Genomic DNA, 22,947 nt, shown 5'->3' with positions numbered 1-22,947 from the left:
GTATCCATCTGTCTTTCCATGACTTACAGATGGAAAAACGTTGTGTCTTTTAAAATGTTCAACTCAGTAGGATGACAGTAAAATGAAATGAACAATCAAAGCACATAAGATGCCAATCTGAACTACTGCACAGCGCTACCAGCAGACCCAGCGTTTTGCTCTCATCCCATCGGTCATGTCCTGTTAGATCACATCCCATTTTATCACAGTCTGTTGCATTATTGTTGCAGCATGCTGGAATGTTAAATGAGCAACATAATCAATCAATACCAATTTCCAATTGGAATTCAGCTGTAAATCTGCACTGAGTTAAAGATACTGGAGATTGTAATACAAGTTATCAAAAGATACAGTTTTATGAAGCCTCTCATTTTGTTTTTCTTTCAAAACTTCATTTCTAACAGATCAACTTAATAAAAAAAATTAACTCTGGGCCTGCATTAAGTACAGTATTTATCTTTGAATTTGGATGTAAACTTCCATCACACTAATCCTACGGAACAAGAACATAAAGAACAGTGGTTACATTCATACTTTTTCTTCTTTTACAACTTACTTTCATCCTGAGGCATAAAGGCAAACTAGGAGCAGTGTAGTTAATATATTGCCTTGTCCCAAGTTTCCGCTGTACAGATTGATGGACCAAGCTGCTTCTTGTTTCATCTACAGCATTCAGCAGTCTTAGAAATGTGTGTATGGGTCTTGCTGGGAATCTTAGGTTATTGACAATTTTATCAAACTAACAGATTATTTAAAATTATTTATTCCTAGTGTGACAGAAATTACAAAACTAAAAGTTTCTGTTTCAATGATTCTGCAATCTCAGTAAGAGCCATTCCATCACAGAAGGCTTTACATAATCCCTCCTGTTGCATTAACTGTGTTAATTTGTCGCTTATAACAGGGAGCAGCAGCAAGAACAAGTAACACTGAATAAGCTATGTCACACAATTTTGTGGAAGTACCTCCTCTGCATTCCTCTCCCTTTGCTAAGACCCCCAGTGTAGCACCTCCATATCGTCATTTCCCGGCTATACAGCAATGCCATACTCCACCACCCAGCTTTTTGAGGATCGCTTCCACCAGAATCACAAGACCCTGCTACCCCTGTCCTGGCCTCACCCATCCCCACCAGTACATTACACAGCATGCCACCCCAGTTCTGCTATTCCAGTTTTAGATAGGTCTTCATCAGAGACTTGCCACGATCAGTAGCGCAACAATTTTCGGAAACAGCGCTGACAGGCTTCCTTCCCCTCCAGCACTGTACTCCAGCCCAATGGACAGCATCCAGTCTTTGCTGTGGTGACACTACTTCCACTGAGAGATCAAGATGAAAATTTCAAGCCTACTTTTCATTGGTAATGGGCCAGAAACTGGGACTTGGGTCCTTTGCATAAAAATGCAAACATGTTGATCTACCTTCTTGCCATCTCCATTTTCCAACTATTTTATAAAACACTATTTAAATTACTGAAAAAATAATCTCTCTCTGCAATTTAATTTAAAAAAATAGGCCTGCCAAACAAAAGCAAGGAACTTAATCTATTACTGGCCTGATCAATAATATGTAATCTGGTTTCTGGAAACATTACTCCAAGATGTGTTTTTTACTTATCTGTCCTATGTCCTTTAGCATCACAGCACATGAGTATTACAGTAAACACTTCCCTGATAACACAATGTGTATATTTACTGTTCTGGCTGATACTGGATTTATACATGTAATAAAATAATTTCCAATAATTCTTGAGAAACCCATTAACACAAGTTAGGGCACCAGCCTGTGTAAAGACACAGTGCACTAATATTATGAATTGTTGGCTTCCTCTCTTACCCGTTTCAGTGTCCAGCATGAAGGAGACACAAAGCTGCTCACTGAGTTCTGTAACCTTTAGCTCTGGCCCAGAGGACCGATCCCCAGCCTTTGGTTTTTATAGCATCTTTGCTACTTTTGTGAGTCTGGGAGTCCTGCTTTGTTGTCAAGCAGAAACATTTTCAGTTAACTAAGCATTCTGCTACAACTCCTGCCAGGGTGAACAGTCTTAAAGAAAAGGCACATTAACAAAATGTATTTCTAGTGTTAACAACAAAACTGACATTATTTCTCATATTTTGTTGTCAGAGTTAAAAGTAGGATGGATACATGCCATGCCTTGTGCATATATCAGTACTAAAACTACTTACCTGTTTCTTACAGGATGATACTTTTGTGCCATATCTTTATTTTTAATTGTATGTACTATATGTACCTGGTCAACCAGAAGACATTTAAAAATGCCAGAGCTTGTTTGTCTCTCAAAATTATTTATTATTTCCTAATTATTATAAAATTATTATTTCCTAATTTTCACTAAAGAAGAAACTTCTGAAGAAACTCTACTTACAGTGATGGACCTGAGTTCTAAAACGTCAGATTTGATCATCTGTCCTCATATGCATGAAGTCAAGCAAAGATCAATGGATACTGAAAAGAGACCGTTGTGTATTAAAACTGCAAGCTTTAGGCATACACGTCATACACTATCAGAGACAACCACATAATGAAGTATAGGAAACTCATCCTGTTTTCTTACTGTTTGTTGAATTTAATATCAACCAATAGACCTAAATACACTACATTTCTTCCATTTCTTATTTATTTTTAATTTTTAATATCTTCTATATGTAAAACCATACCTGTTTTTCATGATGACAGAAGGTATAAATAAAAAAATATTCCTTCACTATAATGGATGTTGTTTATGACAATGAAGATTAGAGATCACCCAGACAAGACTATCTTTAAATAAAGTATTGCAATATATAGAATATGGAAAATAGCAACACTAGAAGATTCCTTACAAATCTTTACAGTGTGCCACTGCTTATTGAATGAGAAGTGCACTGGGGGTATGTAACAAGCAGTATAAAGAAAGCAGATTGGTAGCTCCCTTTTGCCCTCTGACAACACAAGTCAGGAGGTCTCCAACTCAATTAAAAAGGACCACATTTAAATACATTCCTTTTGTTTAAAACTGAAACAATAAATCCACTTTGTGTTTGTGTGCATGTATGTGCTATGTGTAGCGTTTAGTACCACAGCATACCAGAAGTCAGGAACTTAGTGGAATTAAAACACAATGAGACATGGAAGTATAAACATTCACAGTTACATAAAATACAGAAAAATATCATATGAGTATATAATTATACAAGCATTATGCTTATATTAGCAACATTGCTGCTAAATGACATAATTGGTAGTTGCTTACTATTAGGAAGAAATTTTCCTTCCAGGAAGATGACTTTGTAATTGTTCAGAGTGGGTTACTTCCTCTACCTACCACTGAAAACTTGGTTTTGATTGTTATCACCAAAAGGAAAATCAACTTTTGGTCTGATTTGATTTAGCAAAGTCTTTAGGTTTACACTATTTATAGCCATATTTTACAAGCTTCTAAGTAACAACTCCCTGGATGGCCTGATAGGGGCCACTTAAAAGACCTTCAGTGCACAAAAGCCCTTTCCACCACTCTTACAGTGTATGGGTGAGGGAGGTCACAGTGGGGGCAAATTTAAGATGGTTGCAATTTACTCCTATTCTAAGGTCCCTTTATGTTACTAAAGTGATGTAAATGTTGAAGTGAGAAGCACGTTTAAAATTACCAAATGAAAGGGGCTAATCTCCAAAAGCTCCCTGCCCGATTTTTGTTGGCACAGAGAGAAGTTTTTAAGCTGCCATAACTGAAAGGCAAAAATTCTCATCAAGAACCAGTTTCTAGTGCCACTAAGGTCTACAGAAGAAATCTACTAAAATCCCTCGTTGAGCTTCACTCTTTTCTCTCCCATCTACCGAAAACTTTAATATATTACACACTGTCTAAGAAATTTTCTTCTTCATGATAGGATTTAAACTCTTCACTTTTATAAAATATTAAGAACAGGATATGTTATGAACTATTAAGCAAAATACATTAATATTTCAGGATAGTAGACGTGAAAGGAAATAAATCAGAACAATGCTTCCATGGTATCAAAACTAAATGAGAAAATCTAAGCAATTCATGTTTATATGCCCCCACTGACCACGATCATCGCACTGACATGTCTCCTGTACTCCTTTTCACACACAAATCAATCAACCCAAACACACACATCTATCAGTGTGGGAACAGAAGTTCAACTCTTTGGCCAGTTTTAATGCGACTGCATGGCTCTACAGCAAGCTGAGGATATGGCCTTTAATAACCTAAAGGCATATATGTGCTCTAAAATGAGGATGAGAGAAGGCCAACTCACAAGGGTTATCTTGTGAGGGTAAAGTGAATTGATCAAAGACAAATGAGGAAAGGGGTTAAGTTATGAAATAATAAAATGCACAGACAGGCTTTGCGCACAGTTTTTAGCCAAGAAGTAGCAAGAATGAAAACACACTACTCAACAGCAGCTTTTGCATAGTAACATTAGTATAAAAATATTAGTGACATTAAACTAATTTGAAAAATTATAGCAGATGTAGATAGTGGCATTGCATATAACAAGGAAAAGACTGTATTCTACCTTTTCCATGCAATTAAAGACTGCTTAAAATCTCTTTGAAGTCCGTTTCTGATGGCTGAGATTGATACAAGCTTAACAATCGGGAAGAAGAAAAAAGAAGAAACCTAAGGAATGTACTTAGGGAGTGTTTGCATTTTGCTTGTGCTTTACTATTTAATGTTCTGAAGCCGCTCTTGTTAACTCAGGCCCCCATTCAGCAAAGCACTTAATCACGTGCTGAAATTTCATTGATTTCAGTGGGACTTAGGCTTTGGCTTAAGTGCTTCACTGAATTATATATTATTTTTCACTTTCCCTTACTTCTTTATGGAATTAATAAAACTACTCAGAGTAATGTATCACTCAGTGTAAGGCAAACTGTTGGCTTTTAGGTAGGTGACGTAATATCCAACTGGAAACCTTACTACCATTTAACTAAACAACTGATAAACTCTAACTACGCATAATAATGATGTGAATTGCAGTAATAATAAAACTTTATTTTCCCAAAGAGTTTTCAAAAAAGGAAAGATGGAACCACAAAGCATCGATATTGCTAGAACTCCATGTGATCTATGCCAGTATAAGAATAGAATAAATAATTTGACTCTTAAAATAATGTTATTTTCCAACCAGATATGTTACAAATTAATGGAGAAGTTATACGCTGCATAGGAAAAGGAAAGTTATATGTTATTTTTGATAAGGTATCATAACAAATACTCATTCTTGTTACCTTTTGACAACATGTAAAGAAACTGATCTGCACACATGCATTCATATTAGTTACCATTCATATTTGCACTGCATTTTTTAGTATCATTTATTAATCTGCAGCTACTCACCAATTCTCTCTTGTTTAAGGAATCCCTACATTTTAAAGGCTCTAAAGTGCCTTTAAAGTAAATCTACCCAGATGTACAGCACAGGAGAATGAGGAGTGAACTGAAGGACTTCAATCTCTGGCAGGATTTTAATTTTTAGTTTCAACCTTCTGTCACATTTTGGTTGAAGAATGAGTGAAGGATTGCTCTTCCTGGAACAGCCGAATCTTTCTCTCATCCTCATCTGCCCTGTCTGACTTAATTTCTATGTTTATTAGGAGAGACAAAGCTTTTGCTGAACAATCTGCTCATTACCTTTTCTCCTTTCAAACTCTATTCTGGCTTAGAGATGCCCTGACTGCATTTGGGTCTCATCTCCCATGCCATCTTTCTTTGTCCTGTGGTCAAAAAGATGGTGCCAGTGAGCTTAAGGAACAGGTGTGAACTGCACCTCCACAAGGAAGAAGGTTTGTTAGCACAGATTGGGGAGGGGGAGATAAAAACAAGAATCATAATTAGGTCTATATAATACATGGTCAGATTTAATCAGCATGGTTTCTCAGAAAAAAAAAAAAGAGCAATTTTGAGCAAATTTGTAAGGTGGTACACTTGAATGTTTTATTTCCAAAAATTTTTGACAAGAGCTTATATGGAAAAGAAGCAAAGAATTGTCACAGATCAAAACTGTGGCTCAGAAACAGCAAGTAAAGAGTAAGAAAGATGAAATAGTCAGCTTCTGTCACAGAAACTGTTACCAACAAAGCATCTCAGTGTTCCATAGAAAGTTACATATTGTTTCATTAAGGATTTGGAAAGAAAGTGAAAAGCAAGAAGAAAAATGTGCAGGTGACATTTTTTCCCTGCTGCATACAAGACAGCTGTGGAAATGTAGGAAACACTGGAGCCCAGAGATACAGGTTAAGAAAGAAATTAAATACTTGCATGGATAACAAGAATAACTAGTTATAATGATGATTTCAGTCACAAGGGCTATATGAAGCAGTGTGGGAAATGTTAGCTTTAAAACTGTTTTACTGCTTATATTTGAAATAATTCTTCAAGTTAAAGTTGTGGTAAACTAATACTTTATAAGAAAAATATTTACAAGGTAAATTGAGACACAATTATTATTTTAGATGATTTTACTCTGTACATTTTTGTAATGTTAAAAGCCATACACAGCACAGAAAGTTATAAAGGATAATATTTAATACCAGTCTAATGAAATACGAAACATTTTCACTATGACCCTAAATGAAAATTTGTAGTACAGAGTTCTTTTAATCCAGTTCAGTTCCTTGATCTTATTTTTCACACACCTCTACCAGCAGTTGTGCCAGCACAACAGAAGGGACGGCACAGGGTGGGAACAGCAGCCGAGGGGGAGCAGGGAAGAAGGGGTCGGAACTGTATAAACTAACCTTGCTGCTGAAGAAACGCGTCTGTTACCAACATCAACACATACAGGTAGTGCTGCTCCCCTTTACTCAAATTATAGAAATACAGCTAAATGGGACAATTTACAGCTGCAAAACCAGATCTAAATTAGTGAAAGTTACTAGCTGAAACTGTATTTTTTAATATATTATATAAGCACACATGCACAAAGTTAACTGGAAGAGATTACCAGCATGAAAATACTCTTACTAGTATTAGTCAATAAAGTAAGCGAGGTTCAGCTTTCAGCAAAAGACACACCTCTTGAAGAAGGAGGAGATGGGGAACTGAGAAAGCTGTCATCTTCAGGGATAGATTCAACAGCTGACAATGATTTGTAATACTCATCCTCTCCATCCAGCACTTTGATTTGGCTTGAAAGAAAACAAACAACATTTATAAAGTTAAAAAATTAATCCTGTCAATATATTCAGAAATAGAAACTTCTCTGTGGATGGAAAAAAAAAAGATGGGATGATTTGGTAAGAAAGATACAGCTCTTACACATGCTTTCCCCCTGTACTCGGCATTGGTGAGGCTGCACCTCGAATACTGTGTTCAGTTTTGGGCCCTACCCTACAAGAAGGACATTGAAGCACTGGCGCGTGTCCAGAGAAGTGCAACGAAGCTGATGAGGGGTCTTATGAGGAGCGGCTGAGGAAACTGGGGTTGTTTAGCCTGGAGAAGAGGAGGCTGAGGGAAGACCTGAAAGGAGGTTGTAGTGAGGTAGTTGTTGGTCTCTTCTCCCAAGTAACAAGTGATAGGATGAGAGGAAATGGCCTCAAGTTGCACCAGGAGAGGTTTAGATTAGATATTAGGAAAAATTTCTTCACTGAAAGGGTTATCAGGCACTGGAACGGGCTACCCAGGGAAGTAGTTGAATCCCCATCCCTGGAGGCATTTAAAAGATGGGTAGACAAGGTGCTTAGAGACACGGTTTAGTAGTGGACAGGTACAGTTGGGCTCAATGATCTTAAAGGTCTTTTCCAACCAAATGATTCTATGATTTGCTATCACTTTTTTATGATTATACTCTGAATGGTTCTGAGGCTCAGTGAAATGCAGACTTTTTTAAACTGGGGGGGCGGGGAGATAAAATAAACCAAATCTTGCACAGTTGTGCAAAATTTGGGCTTTAACCTTGACTCAAAGACCTCCTCCTCATACAGTTATATTCAGAGATTAATTAAAAATAGAGGGACTAATACATAAAGTTCTGGTATATTTTTGGAGTAGATACATTTGCAAGAGAAAGCAACCATCACTCTCTGGTCCATATGACCAGTCAATGAAATATTTTGGCAATTGTATAGTAGCCAGCCTGGCTTTTGTAAATTGTTTTCAGTGATTTCTACCTATCACCAGGTGATAACTGCTCATGTGACAATGAGAACTGATTCAGTTCAACAGAGGACTGAGTGGCCTCTCTGTCAGTTCTTAAAATGTGCTCCCCCAGGATGGCTGAAGCCCATTGCGAGTGTGATACTGCAAAGCTGGCAGGGCTTCTGTCCATGTTCTAGGTCAGAGAACTTCAGTTTCAACACCCTTCATCTGGCACCTTTCACTAATGCTAAATGCATTTAAAACATGAAGAAAGCTATTTTTTTTTGCAGTAGTAGTATTCAGAGAGACCTGGGGAGCATATTTTGTAAGAATCAGTTCTAGTGTCTACAGACAGCAGTGCATGCAAGTTTTACATTTGCTTCTGCAGAAAATGTCCAATGTCAATGCACAGAAATATGTTAATTGTTTATTTTTAGAAACCTCTCTAGAAAGTTTTGCATATTCTGTAATATCACAAAGGACTTCTTCTGTTTACAGTTGCTTAGAACTAAGAAGATAGATATTTACCCAAGTTTTCTTGGCTTCCTCTTGCTCCCTTGATATTCTAGAGTTCCCTGTGGAGAGGGCCAAGAACACACAGTCAAAGCAAAGCAGCAAGTCGTTAATTTTTAATTCAAAGTGATTTTGTGTTGAATGCAAGCAGATGCTGATAATATCAGAAGTCACAGCATAATTTTTTTGATCAAAGGGCTCAAGTGAGCCTGATGAAGCATGCATCTTGCTCGTCTTTGATAAACCACATCAATTATTCACCGTGAAGGCAGACATCCTGACATGAAAGCAACAGATAAAGAGCATAAGCACATGTTCAAGACGAGAGCAGAAGAACGTGGGGGTGGGGCTGGAGGGGCTGAAACAGGTATTAATAACAGAATTATTAACTGGAGACAAAGCCAGTAAAACAGCTTTATTGCCACTTTGAACTCACATTTAACTGGTTATAGTACATGTTGTCCTCAGGGCTATTCAGCATTTTGGGCTGCTGACATCGTCGACGAGGTGTTCTCAGCTTCTGTTCAAGACAGTTTTCTGAACCTACAGTAAGATAACGCAATTTAGTTTTAAGCTGTGCCAGGTGCTGTGAACGTCTTAGCGTATTTTCATCTGTAAACAGTCTTTTCTTCTGTCCTATTTGGTCCTGGATTTATTAGCAAGTCTGTCCTATCCAAAGTAAGCACACAGAAACTTGGGGATCTTTGTTTTTTCTTTTGAAACTTAGTTCAAACACAAGTTTTTAAGCAGAACTTCACTTTTACTTTTATAACATTTTTAGTCTTCTGTATATCTATATCACACAGCTCCTTATTCCTTTCACACTTTATCTTAGTATCTTCTGTTATCTAAGGAGGAAATGAGGTATATTGTGACTAGCCAGGGACATATCATTCAGCAGCAGCAAACCCGTTTTTCTACAGTAGACAGTAATAAAGCCTTTTGACTGATGAGACTTAGTCTATTATCATCATTTTTATTATATAAAAAGGCTACCTTCTTGACATGGCTCTCTGTTTAATCAGAGTAATCGGACTGGTTTGGAAATATGCTTTCATAATATAATTTGTGATGTGCTGTAAATTAACACTTGTTTAAAGTCATCTGCAAAGCAGAGTTTAAAGATGAAGGAAATATTTCAGGAGTGGATTCTGAAAAGAACTGTTAGTTCTGCCTTTTTACTCCTCTTTTTTTTAATATATTAAGGAAAAAAGACATTATGCGGAGCTGTACTCTATTTTACCAGGCGTTTTCTGTGGCACATCCTCTAGATTACCAGGACAACTATTTTCAGGATAAATTAGAACCAGTAGGTTACTCGAAGACACTGTGGGGGGTAAGGAAAGGTCATTTATTTTTCAAATAATTCTTCCAATGCCTTTGACTTTTCTGATATCTCCCTGTTAAAAATTGTTTTAGTGACAGTATGAATAAAACCAGTTTTTGGTGGCACTGAAAGAAAAATATACATCTTAACACATTTGCATTCCATACTGCATGGGAAACTTGCTCCAATACAAAAGACCAGCACAAAGATCAAGTAGCACGTGAGTTCCTTTAAACACTTTAAAACTGAAGTCAATATGGCTTGTGCGGATGCAGGGCTCTAATCTCACAAATCCATTTGTAAGATCTAGCCTTAAGGAGCAGGTAATATTACAAAGGAGTTTATTATACACCCAGGTTTACAGTTTGTAACTATTGTGCTTTTCTGCAATTACTGAGTGAGGTAGAGGAGGTGGTTGAACTTTGGCCTTTTCAGCCAAATGACTGACTGTTCTGGGAGATTTTCTTTCTTTCACTGTCTTTCTCCCTCTCAACAGTAAAATTTGAAAGATATTAGTTTCCTCTCAGTGTGGGACTGCAGTGTCTGTGTGGGAGGGGAGCACTTGTTTTGTGCCAAATCTCATGTTCCCTCACAACACCTGGGAGGGATGGTGGGTTAAATGGCCACCAGGGAACTGACTGCAGAGCTGGATCTAAAATTCAAACCCAATTTTATAGAGAAAGGTTACATTTCTCCAGTAATACAAAATAACTACTAAATAATACGCTCATCCTGCTTGCCAATTTAATACTTAAAGCTTCAATGCTTTATACTTTCAAGTTCAGTAAACCTTTGTATTTTTGCTAGAGATTGTGATGGCTGAGCCTGAACCTTTGCTACTTACCCGTATTGTATATAACCAGACAAGGTAGAAGCTGTTCCAGAAAACACTGCTGGGGAAATTGGGTACCCAAGCTATATCTGTGTCTTTGGAAAGTTTTTTTTCTTTAATATTTAGATAGGATATAGGTGCAATTTTGTTCTCTCTGAAGTCTCTGGAAGTTTTGCGGAAGACTTGCCATAACTGCATCCTACTCTCTGTTTGCTCTGAAAGTTACTCAAATTGATCTTGGAGCTTTCTGTCTCAGGACAGCAAGGTCTGCAATTTTTGCAAGCAATGTTTTCAGTTGCAAGGCCATATGAGTTCCTTTTTACAGCAATGTAGTTCTCGAATACCTCTCCACAAATAATTTTTTTTTCTAGCAAGAGGCTGGTATGAATAAAGACTCAGGTCCTCACAGTCCTGCATAAATTCATACACCTCTCTGCAGCTTGCCAGAAGTAAAACCACAGCACACAAATATTTAGAAATTTTCAAACAGTATGACAATATGATGGGGTATTCTTTTTTCCTTTCCCCCAAATGCTGTTGTGGCCTTCATGCTATTTTTTCAAAACACCTGTATGTATAGTCTTTGCTTTAAAAATGTCTTTTATTCATTAGGATTCTGAGACACTAATATTTTCTTCTAGCTTTTTATCCTGACACTTAATTATTTTTGTCTATACTATGGGTGGTCTGCAGCTTGTGTCCTCCAAAGGAAATACCCTTTCAGTGGGCCCATTTGTCTTAGTGTTTAGTAGCATACTACACGAACAGTACAAAATCTGGTAACATTTATCATAAACTACCATATCTGGAGAAAACGGTATTAACATGTGCTCAACACTCAGCAGTTGAATAAGCATTTTAAGTGCTGTTCTAAAATATTTTGCTTTGATGACAAACTTAGAGCCACCAATGAGGAAAAAAGTCACTTGTCACGTCAATAGCAATAGCAGCAGAACCAGTATCACTAACAAGGTACTGTCTATACTGCATCCAAATTGTGCCAAGTGCCTCTGGCATGTCCAGGTTCCTGAGTTTCCGACAAATTTAGAGACCAGATGAGAGAGTGAGCATGTGCACTTCCTTCAGGTTGTCCTTTAACACCATTTTTAAAGCAAGAGATCTGCCCCCCTTTTGTCTGGAAGAAAACCTTTCCTTTGTAACCCCAAGCGCAGAATTCCTTAGGTTACAATTTCTTTATGGTAAATTCCTTACTGCAGTGCAGAAATAACACAGAATAGGCAAAATGCCTTCCACCAAGTGCACTATGACTAAGTGTCAGCTGATCTAGCAAGCGTAGAGTAGCTGAGGTTCTGGGCATCCCTCCCTTTCCTCGCTGGAACCCAGAGAGGCTGATCCACATGGGCGAGCAGGCTCAAGTGGATGCTTCCCTTAAAGCTACCACAAAATTGATGTTGCTTACACTGAAAGGAATTAGAAACTAGCAACTGGGTAAATCTGTTGGAGTGTAAAGTATTTATAGGTAAACAAACCGATGGTGTTTCTGTTTACTCCTCTATTACCACTATTGGTTATTCTTTCTAGTTCTCTGATACATAAAAGCTCAAGCCAATACACCAGGACCTTGCAGTGCTCAGACAGATAAAAACATGTGTGTTTTCAACTAAACGCTAAGTCAAACATTTGAGTTACATTTTTAAGAACTGGGAATTGCGTAGTTGGAAAGCAGTGTCTCCAGGAGAGACCTGGGAGTCATCACAGATATTCAGTGGAATATGAAGTAGACTGGGTGCAAAACAGAGGACTACTCAATGGAAATAGGAAAACAGTTCTATCATTGAGTGCAGAATTATTTTAAAGTGGGTGCTGTAAACTGTGGAATGTTTTGAAAACAAGAACAATCTGATATCTGGAAAACCTGCCATATGGTGAAAAATTTAAGATGACTGGTCTTTTTAATTTTTTTCAAAAGAAGGCTAAGAGGCGATTTGAAGCAAGTCTAAAGCCCTGTAACAGAAGGTGGAGGGTTTTTACCTTTGGAAACAAAACTCTGAACTGTCTAATGGTCAGAAGTGGAAGAAAATTTCAGACCAGAAATACAGCACATAATGAAGGCAATCAGGAGAAAAAAAAATATTTAGCAGTATAATGGAAGCTCAGGTTGAGATTGGAAGCTTTTAGAAAAGGTATGTTTTGACTCAAGCTGAAGTTAAAAACTATTCAAGATATGACATAGATTACTTCTAGCTTAATATGAATTAATTTTTCTAATGTGATTTGTATCACAAGTCTCAATCTGCGTAAGATTTTGTATTGATCTTTTGATTTCTGGGATATACTTTCACCTCTGAACGTCCATGTGATGATTCTTCTTTGCTTTCTTATGGCTGAAATAGAAGTATTTTTCTTCAGTTAGTCACCACATTCATCATACTGACTCTTGGCTTGGAGATGATTAGCACATTTCTTATGCCATATCTTATTTAGATGATTTTTCTGTTTAAAAATCCATAAGCTGCAAAGGACTCTTTCAGTAATACACTAACTGCCAAACAGTAAGATTTAAAGGAAGTCTTCAAAATGCTCTTTAGCACTGACACAAGGACTTTTGCATCTAGGATTTGGGCCCTGACCAATACTTCAAAACAGTACCTGCAAAAATGTATTCTTCTAACTACTTCCTATAAGCCAGATGACTTCACTTGATATTCAGTGAAGGTCTCAATCTTACATAACCTGTTTGTTCTGCTTAGGTAGGTATTGAAAACTTAGGGAGTCCGCACTGGTCATACTCTTCAGAGTAACTGAGAATCATCAGATTTTGCTCTCTGAAATGAAGCTAGGGTCTACATAAACTATTCATGATTAAACCCTTGCTTCAAAACCCCGTGATGCTGATAACCTTGCCAAACATTAATAACTTTCCTATTGGGCGAATTCTGCAGAGAAAATGGTGTTGAGGCAGCTACAACTGCATTTGAAAATTGTAAAATCCACTGATGTGAGTCAGATTGTTTTAAGGCTGGTGCAGCACAGAGGGGGCTCTAAACTCTGGATGACTTCTTATGTTTAGCAAGGAATGCACAGAAGGGATCTTTGCCAATGTGTCTGTGCCACATAGCAGGCTGCATAGCCAGTTCCCTTGCTGAAGGGACTCCAACCACTACAACACATATTGAAAGGTGGAGCTGAGTACTCTCATTTTCTTTCTGAAGTCACTTACTCAAAGCTGGTTTGGAAGGAGTAAGTCTTGTCTCTTTTCCTGTTATAGGTGAACACAAACCTAGTATCACAGGAAGGGTAGTCCTTCTCTGATTACTGAGACAGGGAGAGTTAGAGTGAAAGAAGGGGCAGCCTGCTAAAGGAAAGGCAATGGGGCCATTTAGGGGATCATATATATGATTAACGGAGTAAGCAAATAAAGTAGATAAATCAGTATGACCAAGAAAAATAGTAAGCATGTGGCTGATTTCCAATCTATAATATCAGATGAAACATGAAAGTGCAACCCTTAATTATAAGCAAATATTAGCACAGACTCATGGGATCTCATCATAACATCTCAAGGTCTACATTCATGAAAATTTAAGCAATGTTTAAAATCATGTTAATTTGTTCTTTGTTTGTTTCTTTTCCTGCCAGTCTAATTTATTCCAAAAGACTTTGGTTCTCAAGCCTGGATATATTGATCACGCCTATGTAAAGCATTGTTATAGCCTGGGGAGAAGACTTTTGTGGAAAAACTTGTCTTTGTTCTCCTTTGATAATTTATATGTATTTTGATGTTTTCAAGCTTTTCCAGTTTTGAATCATTTTTCAAGGCAGCAAGTTAACTTCACTTTTTCTATTGAAGTCTTAGGCAAATGCAGAAATGACCTCACAGACAATGATAATATACATCCTCCTCCTGGACTGGATGCTAAATGGATAATTATGTGCAGCATGTTGATTTCAAGGAACAGCTACATTTTCTTCTAGTGCCATAGAAGTCTGTTCAAGCAGAGGACTCAAGGGGCTAGTGATTCTGGTTCCACTCATATCAGTGTTAAATGGGGGCGACTGAATGTCACTTATGCAGTAAAAAATGCTGTAAATGAACTAAGATTTATTATTTTAATTATTTCAGCTTTATTTTTAAAAAAGAGAGATTTACAAAGGGCACATAAAGCTGTTTGACCATGAGTGTTCATACAAACGCATTTTCCTCCCTTTTTCATTCCCATGATTCTCCACCATTTGCACAAATTTGCATCACACCATACGTGCAAAATTGGAGTAAAATTAAAAACTTGCCTAAGAAGCAGAGTGAATACCCAGGCAGTTAGCCCCCACTGAGCTCCTGCTGCGCCTGCCTGCCTGCCATACTCAAGCCAGTTAACGCAGAACTACCTTGCACATCCCTGTACTAAACTGCAGTCAGTGTGACTTTAGTATGAGCACACATTAAGAGATAGCAGGCCCACATTACGGGGTATTTGTACGCTGCCTGTTAAATGCTACCGAGTATCAATGCATCAGAAACAAGGACAGGATAACAGACCTAAGAGGCTTCACAGAACAAGTACTGTACAAGAATCTGTAGCTTCATTTGGGAATAATTAAGTTATCAGGTCTATGCTATATACGATACATTTAATTATATTATGGTAGTTCTGCAAAAATGCTGGCAGCTGATAGAAAATAAACACAGTCTCTGAAAGATTTTAATCTCAGTACAGGCAAAAACACACCAAGAAACAACGTAGAGTAGGAGAGAATAAAGAGCAAGACTACTTGGTGACTTAAGTAATGAGGTATGTCTCTAATATCTTCTTTTCCCCTCTGAGGTTAATGAGAAGGGAAAGAAACAACTACAGGAAAGAGAAATGGACAGGAAAAAGACAAAAAAATGAAACAATCAAGTAAGATACTGAGAAACTAAGGAAGAGAAGAAAAGGGAACAAACAACCATTAATGGTGAAGCAGTAGAAGCTAAGTTCTGGCATCAGAGGATTTGATTAATCTAGTAACACCAGAAGCCTGGAGGCACATTGGCATATTTAATACTATTAACAATTGTAATTCTCTCCAGGATACTTCATGCTTACCAAGCAGTAGCTTCCGAGCTCTGCAAATGTTCAATAAGGCCATCCATTCTGTTGATACAGTGAGATACAGTATGATGGGAACCATTCTTGCCACCAAATAGGGTCTGGCGCTCTTCATGCTGCTAGTGACAAGCAAGCATGGAAAGAACAATAAATCAGATGTTCTTTGAGGAGTTACAACGCCTCGGCCCTTGCTAACTTTGACAAAATATCTTACTGGAGCTTCACGTAAGTGTTGCTAAGGGAAAGGATGTTAACTACTTTAAAAAATATAAATGAACGCTTAGAAAGTGTGATTAATCCTTAGCAAATCCCACAACTCCAGTGTACTCAAAGCTCTTACTTGGATTCAGTAGGTAAGACTAGTAAGTTAGATTTAATTGTTTTCAGTGTCAAGTGCTTTGTAGTCTAAGTCTATAGTTCCAAATGCAATTACCAGATTCACTGAAAACACAGAATCTGGAGAGGTAAACCCTCCTATAATAGAAAGATTTAAAATAAAACAAAACCAAGCTTTATGATCACCTCGGATCCCCCACACAACTGTGGTGAACTAGAATTCTGTTTATTCAGATGGAGTGTGCTCATAGTGCCAAGAGCCATAGACTGCTAGGGAAATTAGTGTAGCCTCTTTGATGTCATATGCATCCCAGAATCTGTAACACACTGCTAAAACTGTGAGCATAGCCTTTTGTTTATAACCCTAAACAGAACCATTTGAATACACACACTCAAAGAACTCGTAACAGAAGCAATGCATTTTCTTCCACCCAGTGATTCATTACTTACGGCTTCATTTTGGATACTGCAGTTCTATGCAAAGCCATATGCTTTAGATTATAAAGCACACTAAGCAAATCATAAGTTTTTCAAGATGGTATGTAAAGGCTGTTTTTGCATCTGTTTGTTGCCAACGACCCAGATGATACTGTAATTAGAACAACAAATATTTTATGTGAAATCAATCATTTAGCTGTCTCTGAACTCTGAGACAATGGCTTTTAGATACACTTTGTTGGGAAACAAGATCCATAAATAGTTAGAATCTTGGCTTTTGTTGGTTTTTCCCCTTCAAACACAATTCTGATCCTTCAGTATTTGTCAGTTCTTTCAGTTTCTATTGTGAGTGATTTAACTGTAGAGGGAAAAGGCAGAGATTAGACAAAGCATACCAAAGAACTAAACTGTCAGTGACTAACATGGGTAAGATTCAAACCTGTCAGCAAACAGCATGCTTCTACAAGTACGGTCCTGAAGATATGTCTTCCTATACATGTTGAATATACACAACCGCTCATACACCCTGCATATAATAACAACATCTAATAGTGGGTTCCAGAGATGTGGCAACTAGTCAGCTGAGCAGTAAAAGCCCAAGAGGTTTACACAGCTACAACTTTAACTTCAGGAAAAAAATCATGCCAAACCATCCTGAATGACAGAAACTATTTCTGGACAACGAAGAAAACTTCACTGATGATTATTTTTCTTCCCCTCCTTAAGCTTGACCCAAGGTGGCTGTGGAAGCTGCTTTTTGGTTAATTCTTGTGATCTTTTCAGAAGAGACGGTTACTTACGAAAACCAGGATGTTTCAGGTATGCTGGGATTACCACATAATACAGTGTATTTCCTGGTTTTAGAAGACCTGCTTAATCCAATAGCCACCAGGCGATAAGAAATAGCTATCTTACATTATCATGTGATGTAAGTGATGTCTCTCTTGCTGTTTGGGCAATGCTGTCTAATCAATACAAGTGAATGAAGAATTTTGCAGGGGAAAAACCTACTGAGAGCAATTGAATATGAAGAGAACACTTCCAGATCGGGAAATCCCTGAGCCACAAACCATGCTAGGCTGGAGAGAGTTCTGGGCAAATATCTCTGCTTGCCCTACTTTTGTACTATACCCTAGGCTTCTGCTCTTGGTTACTGTCAGGGAGAGGAAATTAGGCTAAACAGACTTGCATTGGACTAGAAATCCTCTTCCTTATAGTGTGGGGTTTTTTTGTTTGTTTGATTTGGTGGGGTTTTTTTGGTTGATCTTTTTTTTTTTTTGGTTAGGTTGCTAACATTCAAATGACCAGGAAAGAAATCCACTTAAAAAAATTTCAAGCAGACCAAATCCCCAAGAGACACCTGAACCTGAGGCTGAGGTAACTCCTCACAAGGCACACATCAGAGTCTTCAATGCAAACATCATTTGAAGGTCAACTTTAACAGCTCATGGCAGGATGGCTGTATTACACTTGCCTTTTTGTTAGCACTGCACTGGATCAGCCTGAGCTTCTGCAAGCAGAAGTAGAAATCCCATGCAAAGAGGAATACAAAGGAAAACCAGGCATGCTTAAATTTTCTGGACATGCTCCATTTTCTCTTCTCTGTAAGTATTTGTCTGAGGTACTAGTCTTGAAGCAGAAACACTGGGACACCTACACAGGCATTGTGCATGCAGAGGTTTGCCATGATGCAAGCTTGTCCCATCAGCATTATGTCTTGCTTGGAACTCAGCCTGCTGGTGTAGTTTATTTATTTAGTGAAGTTAAATAAAATAGGATAAGAAAGAACCTCAAGTGACGATTTTGTCCTTCCCTGCCTTCCAAAGTAAAACTACATCCCACGTTGGAGGTATGAGAAATTTTCAAAATTGCTCAGAAACAAAAGGTATCAAAAAAACCTGCACAAACATACCATGGAGCCACTCATTATTACTTCTGCACAATAAGATGACAGCTATTCCTTCAAAGAAGAATTAGGAAGATGATTTAGTCAGCCACCTTATTGATTAAATAGGTTTGGTAACTTTAAAGTATGAATCCTAAATATCATGACAGTCTTACCAATTTTAGAGATAATCTCCAAAGTATATTTGGACCTACTAATGCACAAGTTTTTAAACCGCAGATTGTGGATCTCAAGAGCTGCATATCATGTGCTAATGCCTCAGAAAACTCACTGGACACTTGGCACTGGTTCATCTTGTGGATTCTAGCTAAGAAAAGCAAAGCATATGGGGAAAAAGATGAAACAAACATAAAAAGTAAACACTGCGATTAACTTTTAAAAATAAAAAGTCAAAACATTCAGTGTATTAGAGAACAGTAACAAATCACAAATACCTTTCTAATACTGCTTCTCTACAGAGCCAACTACTGAAGCTGCCAGAAATGCATCACACAAATGTAGGGAGTTAGCCTGTGCAATCAAAAGTAGGGCAGGAGGCAATCTGTAAGTTCACACTCAGTTAAGATGTGGTTCATAACGGGCCTGTGTTTCAGAGTTGCTGTCCTAGCATATAGCCTGGATGCTTTTAAAGGTAATCCCTCACCTTCTTCCAAACTGTAATAATAGCATTTTTATCCCATACCCTCAGAGATTAAGCCACTTGATTGACTTTGAATTCTGGACACACAGGAAATTTGTATTAATTTAGCATAATGATGAGGCGCAATAAAGGCTCTGTGGAACCACAACAGCATGGTCTCTAAGGTTTTGTTCGTTACAGAAACACAATTTGCATATCTAAAGGCTTGAAACCATGGGTCCATATTGATACAACTAGTATCTCAAATTTGAGTGTAGCAGATTCAGCATATATTTCAAAGAATAAATGGTAGAAGCCCAAGATAAAACTCTCAGTAGATTTCTTCATTAAGAAAGAAGGTTTTTTCTGAATTCAAGGTAGTTGGCAGCAGTAAATTGTAAAGGAAGTATTAAAGAAAGCTCGACTTGAAGCCTGCAAAAATGCCACTAGTTCGATATTTGCTTCCCAGTGTTGCTACAATGATTTGGACTGACATTTGTAATGTTGGAAGTAAAGAAGGTATCCTGGCTAGATAATGGCAACTAATGCTGCTGACCTACGTGCTGCAGCGATCCATTCCTTTAAGGGGTTGTTAATTGCTACTGGGACTCCTAACATTAGACCTACAATTAGTGACAGTTCACAAGCGATCTACAAGTCAAACTCAGGCCAGTAAATACTGCGAGAATATTTTGAAAAAGAACCTGAAGAAACATAAGCAAACTATTCAGTCAATGCTAGAGTTAGAAAAATAAGTAGGATTAGAAAAAACCTTCAGGCTTTAAAGATGTCTGTATCCTGTGAAAGAGCATCTAGGTTTTATTCTTGCTCCCAAATCCAATCACAACCTTTTTATTGACAACTTACACTATGAATCTCATGGTAGAATGCTAGACACATATAAAAATAAGGGCTCATTATTTCCAGAGGTGTAGTTCATTAACTCATCCTGAAAAGGTAGATGGGAGCTTCCAGTTGTAGCAAAATGTATTCAGAAAATGTAGAAAAAGTGTTTAAAGAAAACTGAGGGAGGTCTGCAAAGAATTTAAACACTGGGACCTCAATCCTAATACAGCAATTTTGGGCTATACATTTCCTGATACCTAACCACACCACCTGCAGTAAGAGCTCGGGGAATGCAAAGCACATAGAATGTGTCTACTTCTCTCTCATCCAGTCCTTCCTAAAAGCATTTAAAGAAAAATTTGGCAACGACTTCAGCTCCTGGGAGCAGAGGAAGACATACGCATATTTGCACATATACAAATAAAGTGAGTTGACTTTCTGATATTGTAGTGACCTGCTTATGTGACACTATGTTGTTTTGTTCTGGAATCACCTTTCTTGACAGGGCACAGCTTGCATTAGTACATCAGCTCACTGTATTATATTCCCCTCTGAACACAGTCTTTGTACTTGAGTGTCACTTTAAATTGGTAAATGCTGCAGAATTAGTTGGATTTTTTATTTTTCTCATAAATACATGACAAATTCTAGTGACTTTGATGACATTTTATTCCTCACAGCTTAACAAACCCTTCTTTACCAAAGGGAGTGGTGATTTCAGGGTTCAAACTAAGGCACTAGGAGGGCTGATTTTTAAACCATTACAGCTCACCCCTTCTGGAAAATCAGGCTCTTTCATAGTGTCTTAGTGTAGGTACACTGAATTTCTTGTCATTCCAGAAAGTACAGACTAAGTGATTTCAGAAATTTTTGGGGGGAGTTGATCTGGACATGTTTCCTACCTCTTAACTACTAGAGATCTTTGATTTTTTTTTTCCAACGCCTCCCTTACAACTCTGCTAGATTCTTGCCTGGTAACTGGATCATATATCCCTACAGAATAGCTTGTGATATAGCAACATCAGATTCTGTTTGTGTCCTGATTCTGTACTTGGATCTGTGGGTATTGCAGAGCATGCAAAGTTGTGAATTAACACTTTGTTACTGTGCACTACTTCCTTGTGTGAATGACCTATAAAGGACCACACAGAGTTACAACACGAATAAACTAGTGCGTTGCAAGTGTAGCTATTGCCACGGAGTGCCACTTCTGATTTATCTGTTTCGGATAGCCAAGAAGTATGGCCATATCAACATAACTCTCTTCTATAACACATCCTGCTTCTCAGTAGGACTAATTAGCTTAGGCACGGCACTGCATTTATCCAGCTATACTGCCTCCAGGGTCTGATTCACATCTAGCTTGCGCAGCTTTGCAAAGCACTGGCATGCACTGAGTTGCTATATCATAAATTTATATTATGGCTTATTCTATTCTAGCTTTCCCATGGAGACAAAACCTAAAAATCAGTTTTACCACTGTGAACAGATTCATCAAAGCCTATTGAAGTAATGCTGTAATATTAATGACAATATCCTGTCCCCAGCAGAAAGGCTCGTATCCTGAGAACACCAACATTGATGCACACCTTTGCTACTAGAATTAGTTCCTCTGAAGCCAGCCCCAACAAGCATATGAATACAAGGGAAAAAATGGAAAGTATCAGAAAATCATGTTGATATTAATATGGTTTAGAGAAATATGATTAAAATGGAAATGTATAATAGAATTTTACACTCCTCCCTTTAGACAGGACGGTCTTAATTATTTTGATGATTAAAAGACCCTATGAATTAAAATCTATTGGCAGAGAGACATACACATTTCTCTTCATTTGTAGAAGATAGAATAAATTTTAAAACTCCAGCACTCACTCAATCTATGCAATACTTGAATTAATTCATGAAGCAGTTTTACTTCAGAGATAATTGAGAGCCGTACACTTTCTACAAACACACAATAACATGTAGGAGTACTTAAGCTAATCTTTGATGAAAAATTCTTATGTTCAGTTCTTCAATAAAATAAGCACAAGAATAACTTTTGCTTTCATGGAAAGTATCAATTCCACATGTAGTTGCTCAGCATTGCCTAAATTAAATGAATATGAGACTAGTGGGTGTACAAAACTAGTACAAACTAGTGTACAAAACACACAAATCACTTCAAAGAGGCCTATAAAATTACTGTTTTCGAAAAAAAATATTTAAATATAATATAGCAAAAAGCAAAGAAACATGACTTGTGGACCATAAGTTACAGTTCATTGTTTGCTTTCACAAGGTAGAGTGGTAGAGTGGCAGGAAATTATCTCCCTCTCGTCACACATTTCACTTTTGATTAGGTGATTTTGCATTATTTGTAACTTCAAAAAGCAGCCACAAAAATATGAGGTGCCAAAGATATTTTTTCTTCTCTGAAGATGCAATTTTCTAGAAGAAAACTGTCTACAACACCACATACAGCAAAACAAGATTTTCAGTTTTTACTGCAAACACTCACTCATGCCAGCAATCTACATGAAGTCAATGTGTTATGCCGCTGCATAATGATAGATCATGTGAGGCCTTGTAGGACAGGACCGATATTCTTTAAAATATATGTTACTATTTAATGATTTATCCCTTTTTATTACTGTTAATCAATAACATGTATTTGTTCAAAACAAATTACTGTTCTTTCGTTATTATGTTGACACAATTTTGTTCAGAACAATCCACGGTACAAAAAGGGCAACATTATTTACACAGAACCATAAATCCTTATTTTTATTTCTAAAATACATAGTAGAGGTTAAGTACACTTACCATACTTTTTTTGCATTCTGCGTGCATCTCTGCTGTTAGGACTTGATCTGGGAAGTTCATGCAGAGATACAAAACACCTTAGGTAGCTGTTTTGGCATATGAAGTCTTAGCTGTATGTGTTTTGTGTATTTATTTTTTAGAGAAAGGAAGAGGGCTCTAGTTACTATGT

At 37.5% G+C, this 22,947-nt stretch overlaps 1 protein-coding gene across 1 annotated transcript in view; it reads right to left on the bottom strand.

The window, feature by feature from the left end:
• Positions 1 to 7,020: 7,020 nt before the first annotated feature.
• MYO3B (myosin IIIB) overlaps positions 7,021 to 22,947 on the bottom strand; it is a 202,841-nt gene continuing 186,914 nt past the window's right edge. The window contains exons 34-36 of the mRNA XM_035896172.1: positions 9,055 to 9,161; positions 8,634 to 8,680; positions 7,021 to 7,156 (exon numbers count right to left, since the gene is read on the bottom strand). Coding sequence (XP_035752065.1) covers positions 7,021 to 7,156; positions 8,634 to 8,680; positions 9,055 to 9,161 — 290 coding nt within the window. The remainder of the gene's footprint in view (positions 7,157 to 8,633; positions 8,681 to 9,054; positions 9,162 to 22,947) is intronic.

The sequence above is a fragment of the Egretta garzetta genome, unplaced genomic scaffold (genome assembly GCF_000687185.1).
Source record: "Egretta garzetta isolate BGI_Z169 unplaced genomic scaffold, ASM68718v1 scaffold16, whole genome shotgun sequence".
NCBI lineage: Eukaryota > Metazoa > Chordata > Aves > Pelecaniformes > Ardeidae > Egretta > Egretta garzetta.
The sequence above is the reverse complement of the archived record's forward strand: the minus strand, read 5'-3'. Positions and strand labels throughout refer to the sequence as shown.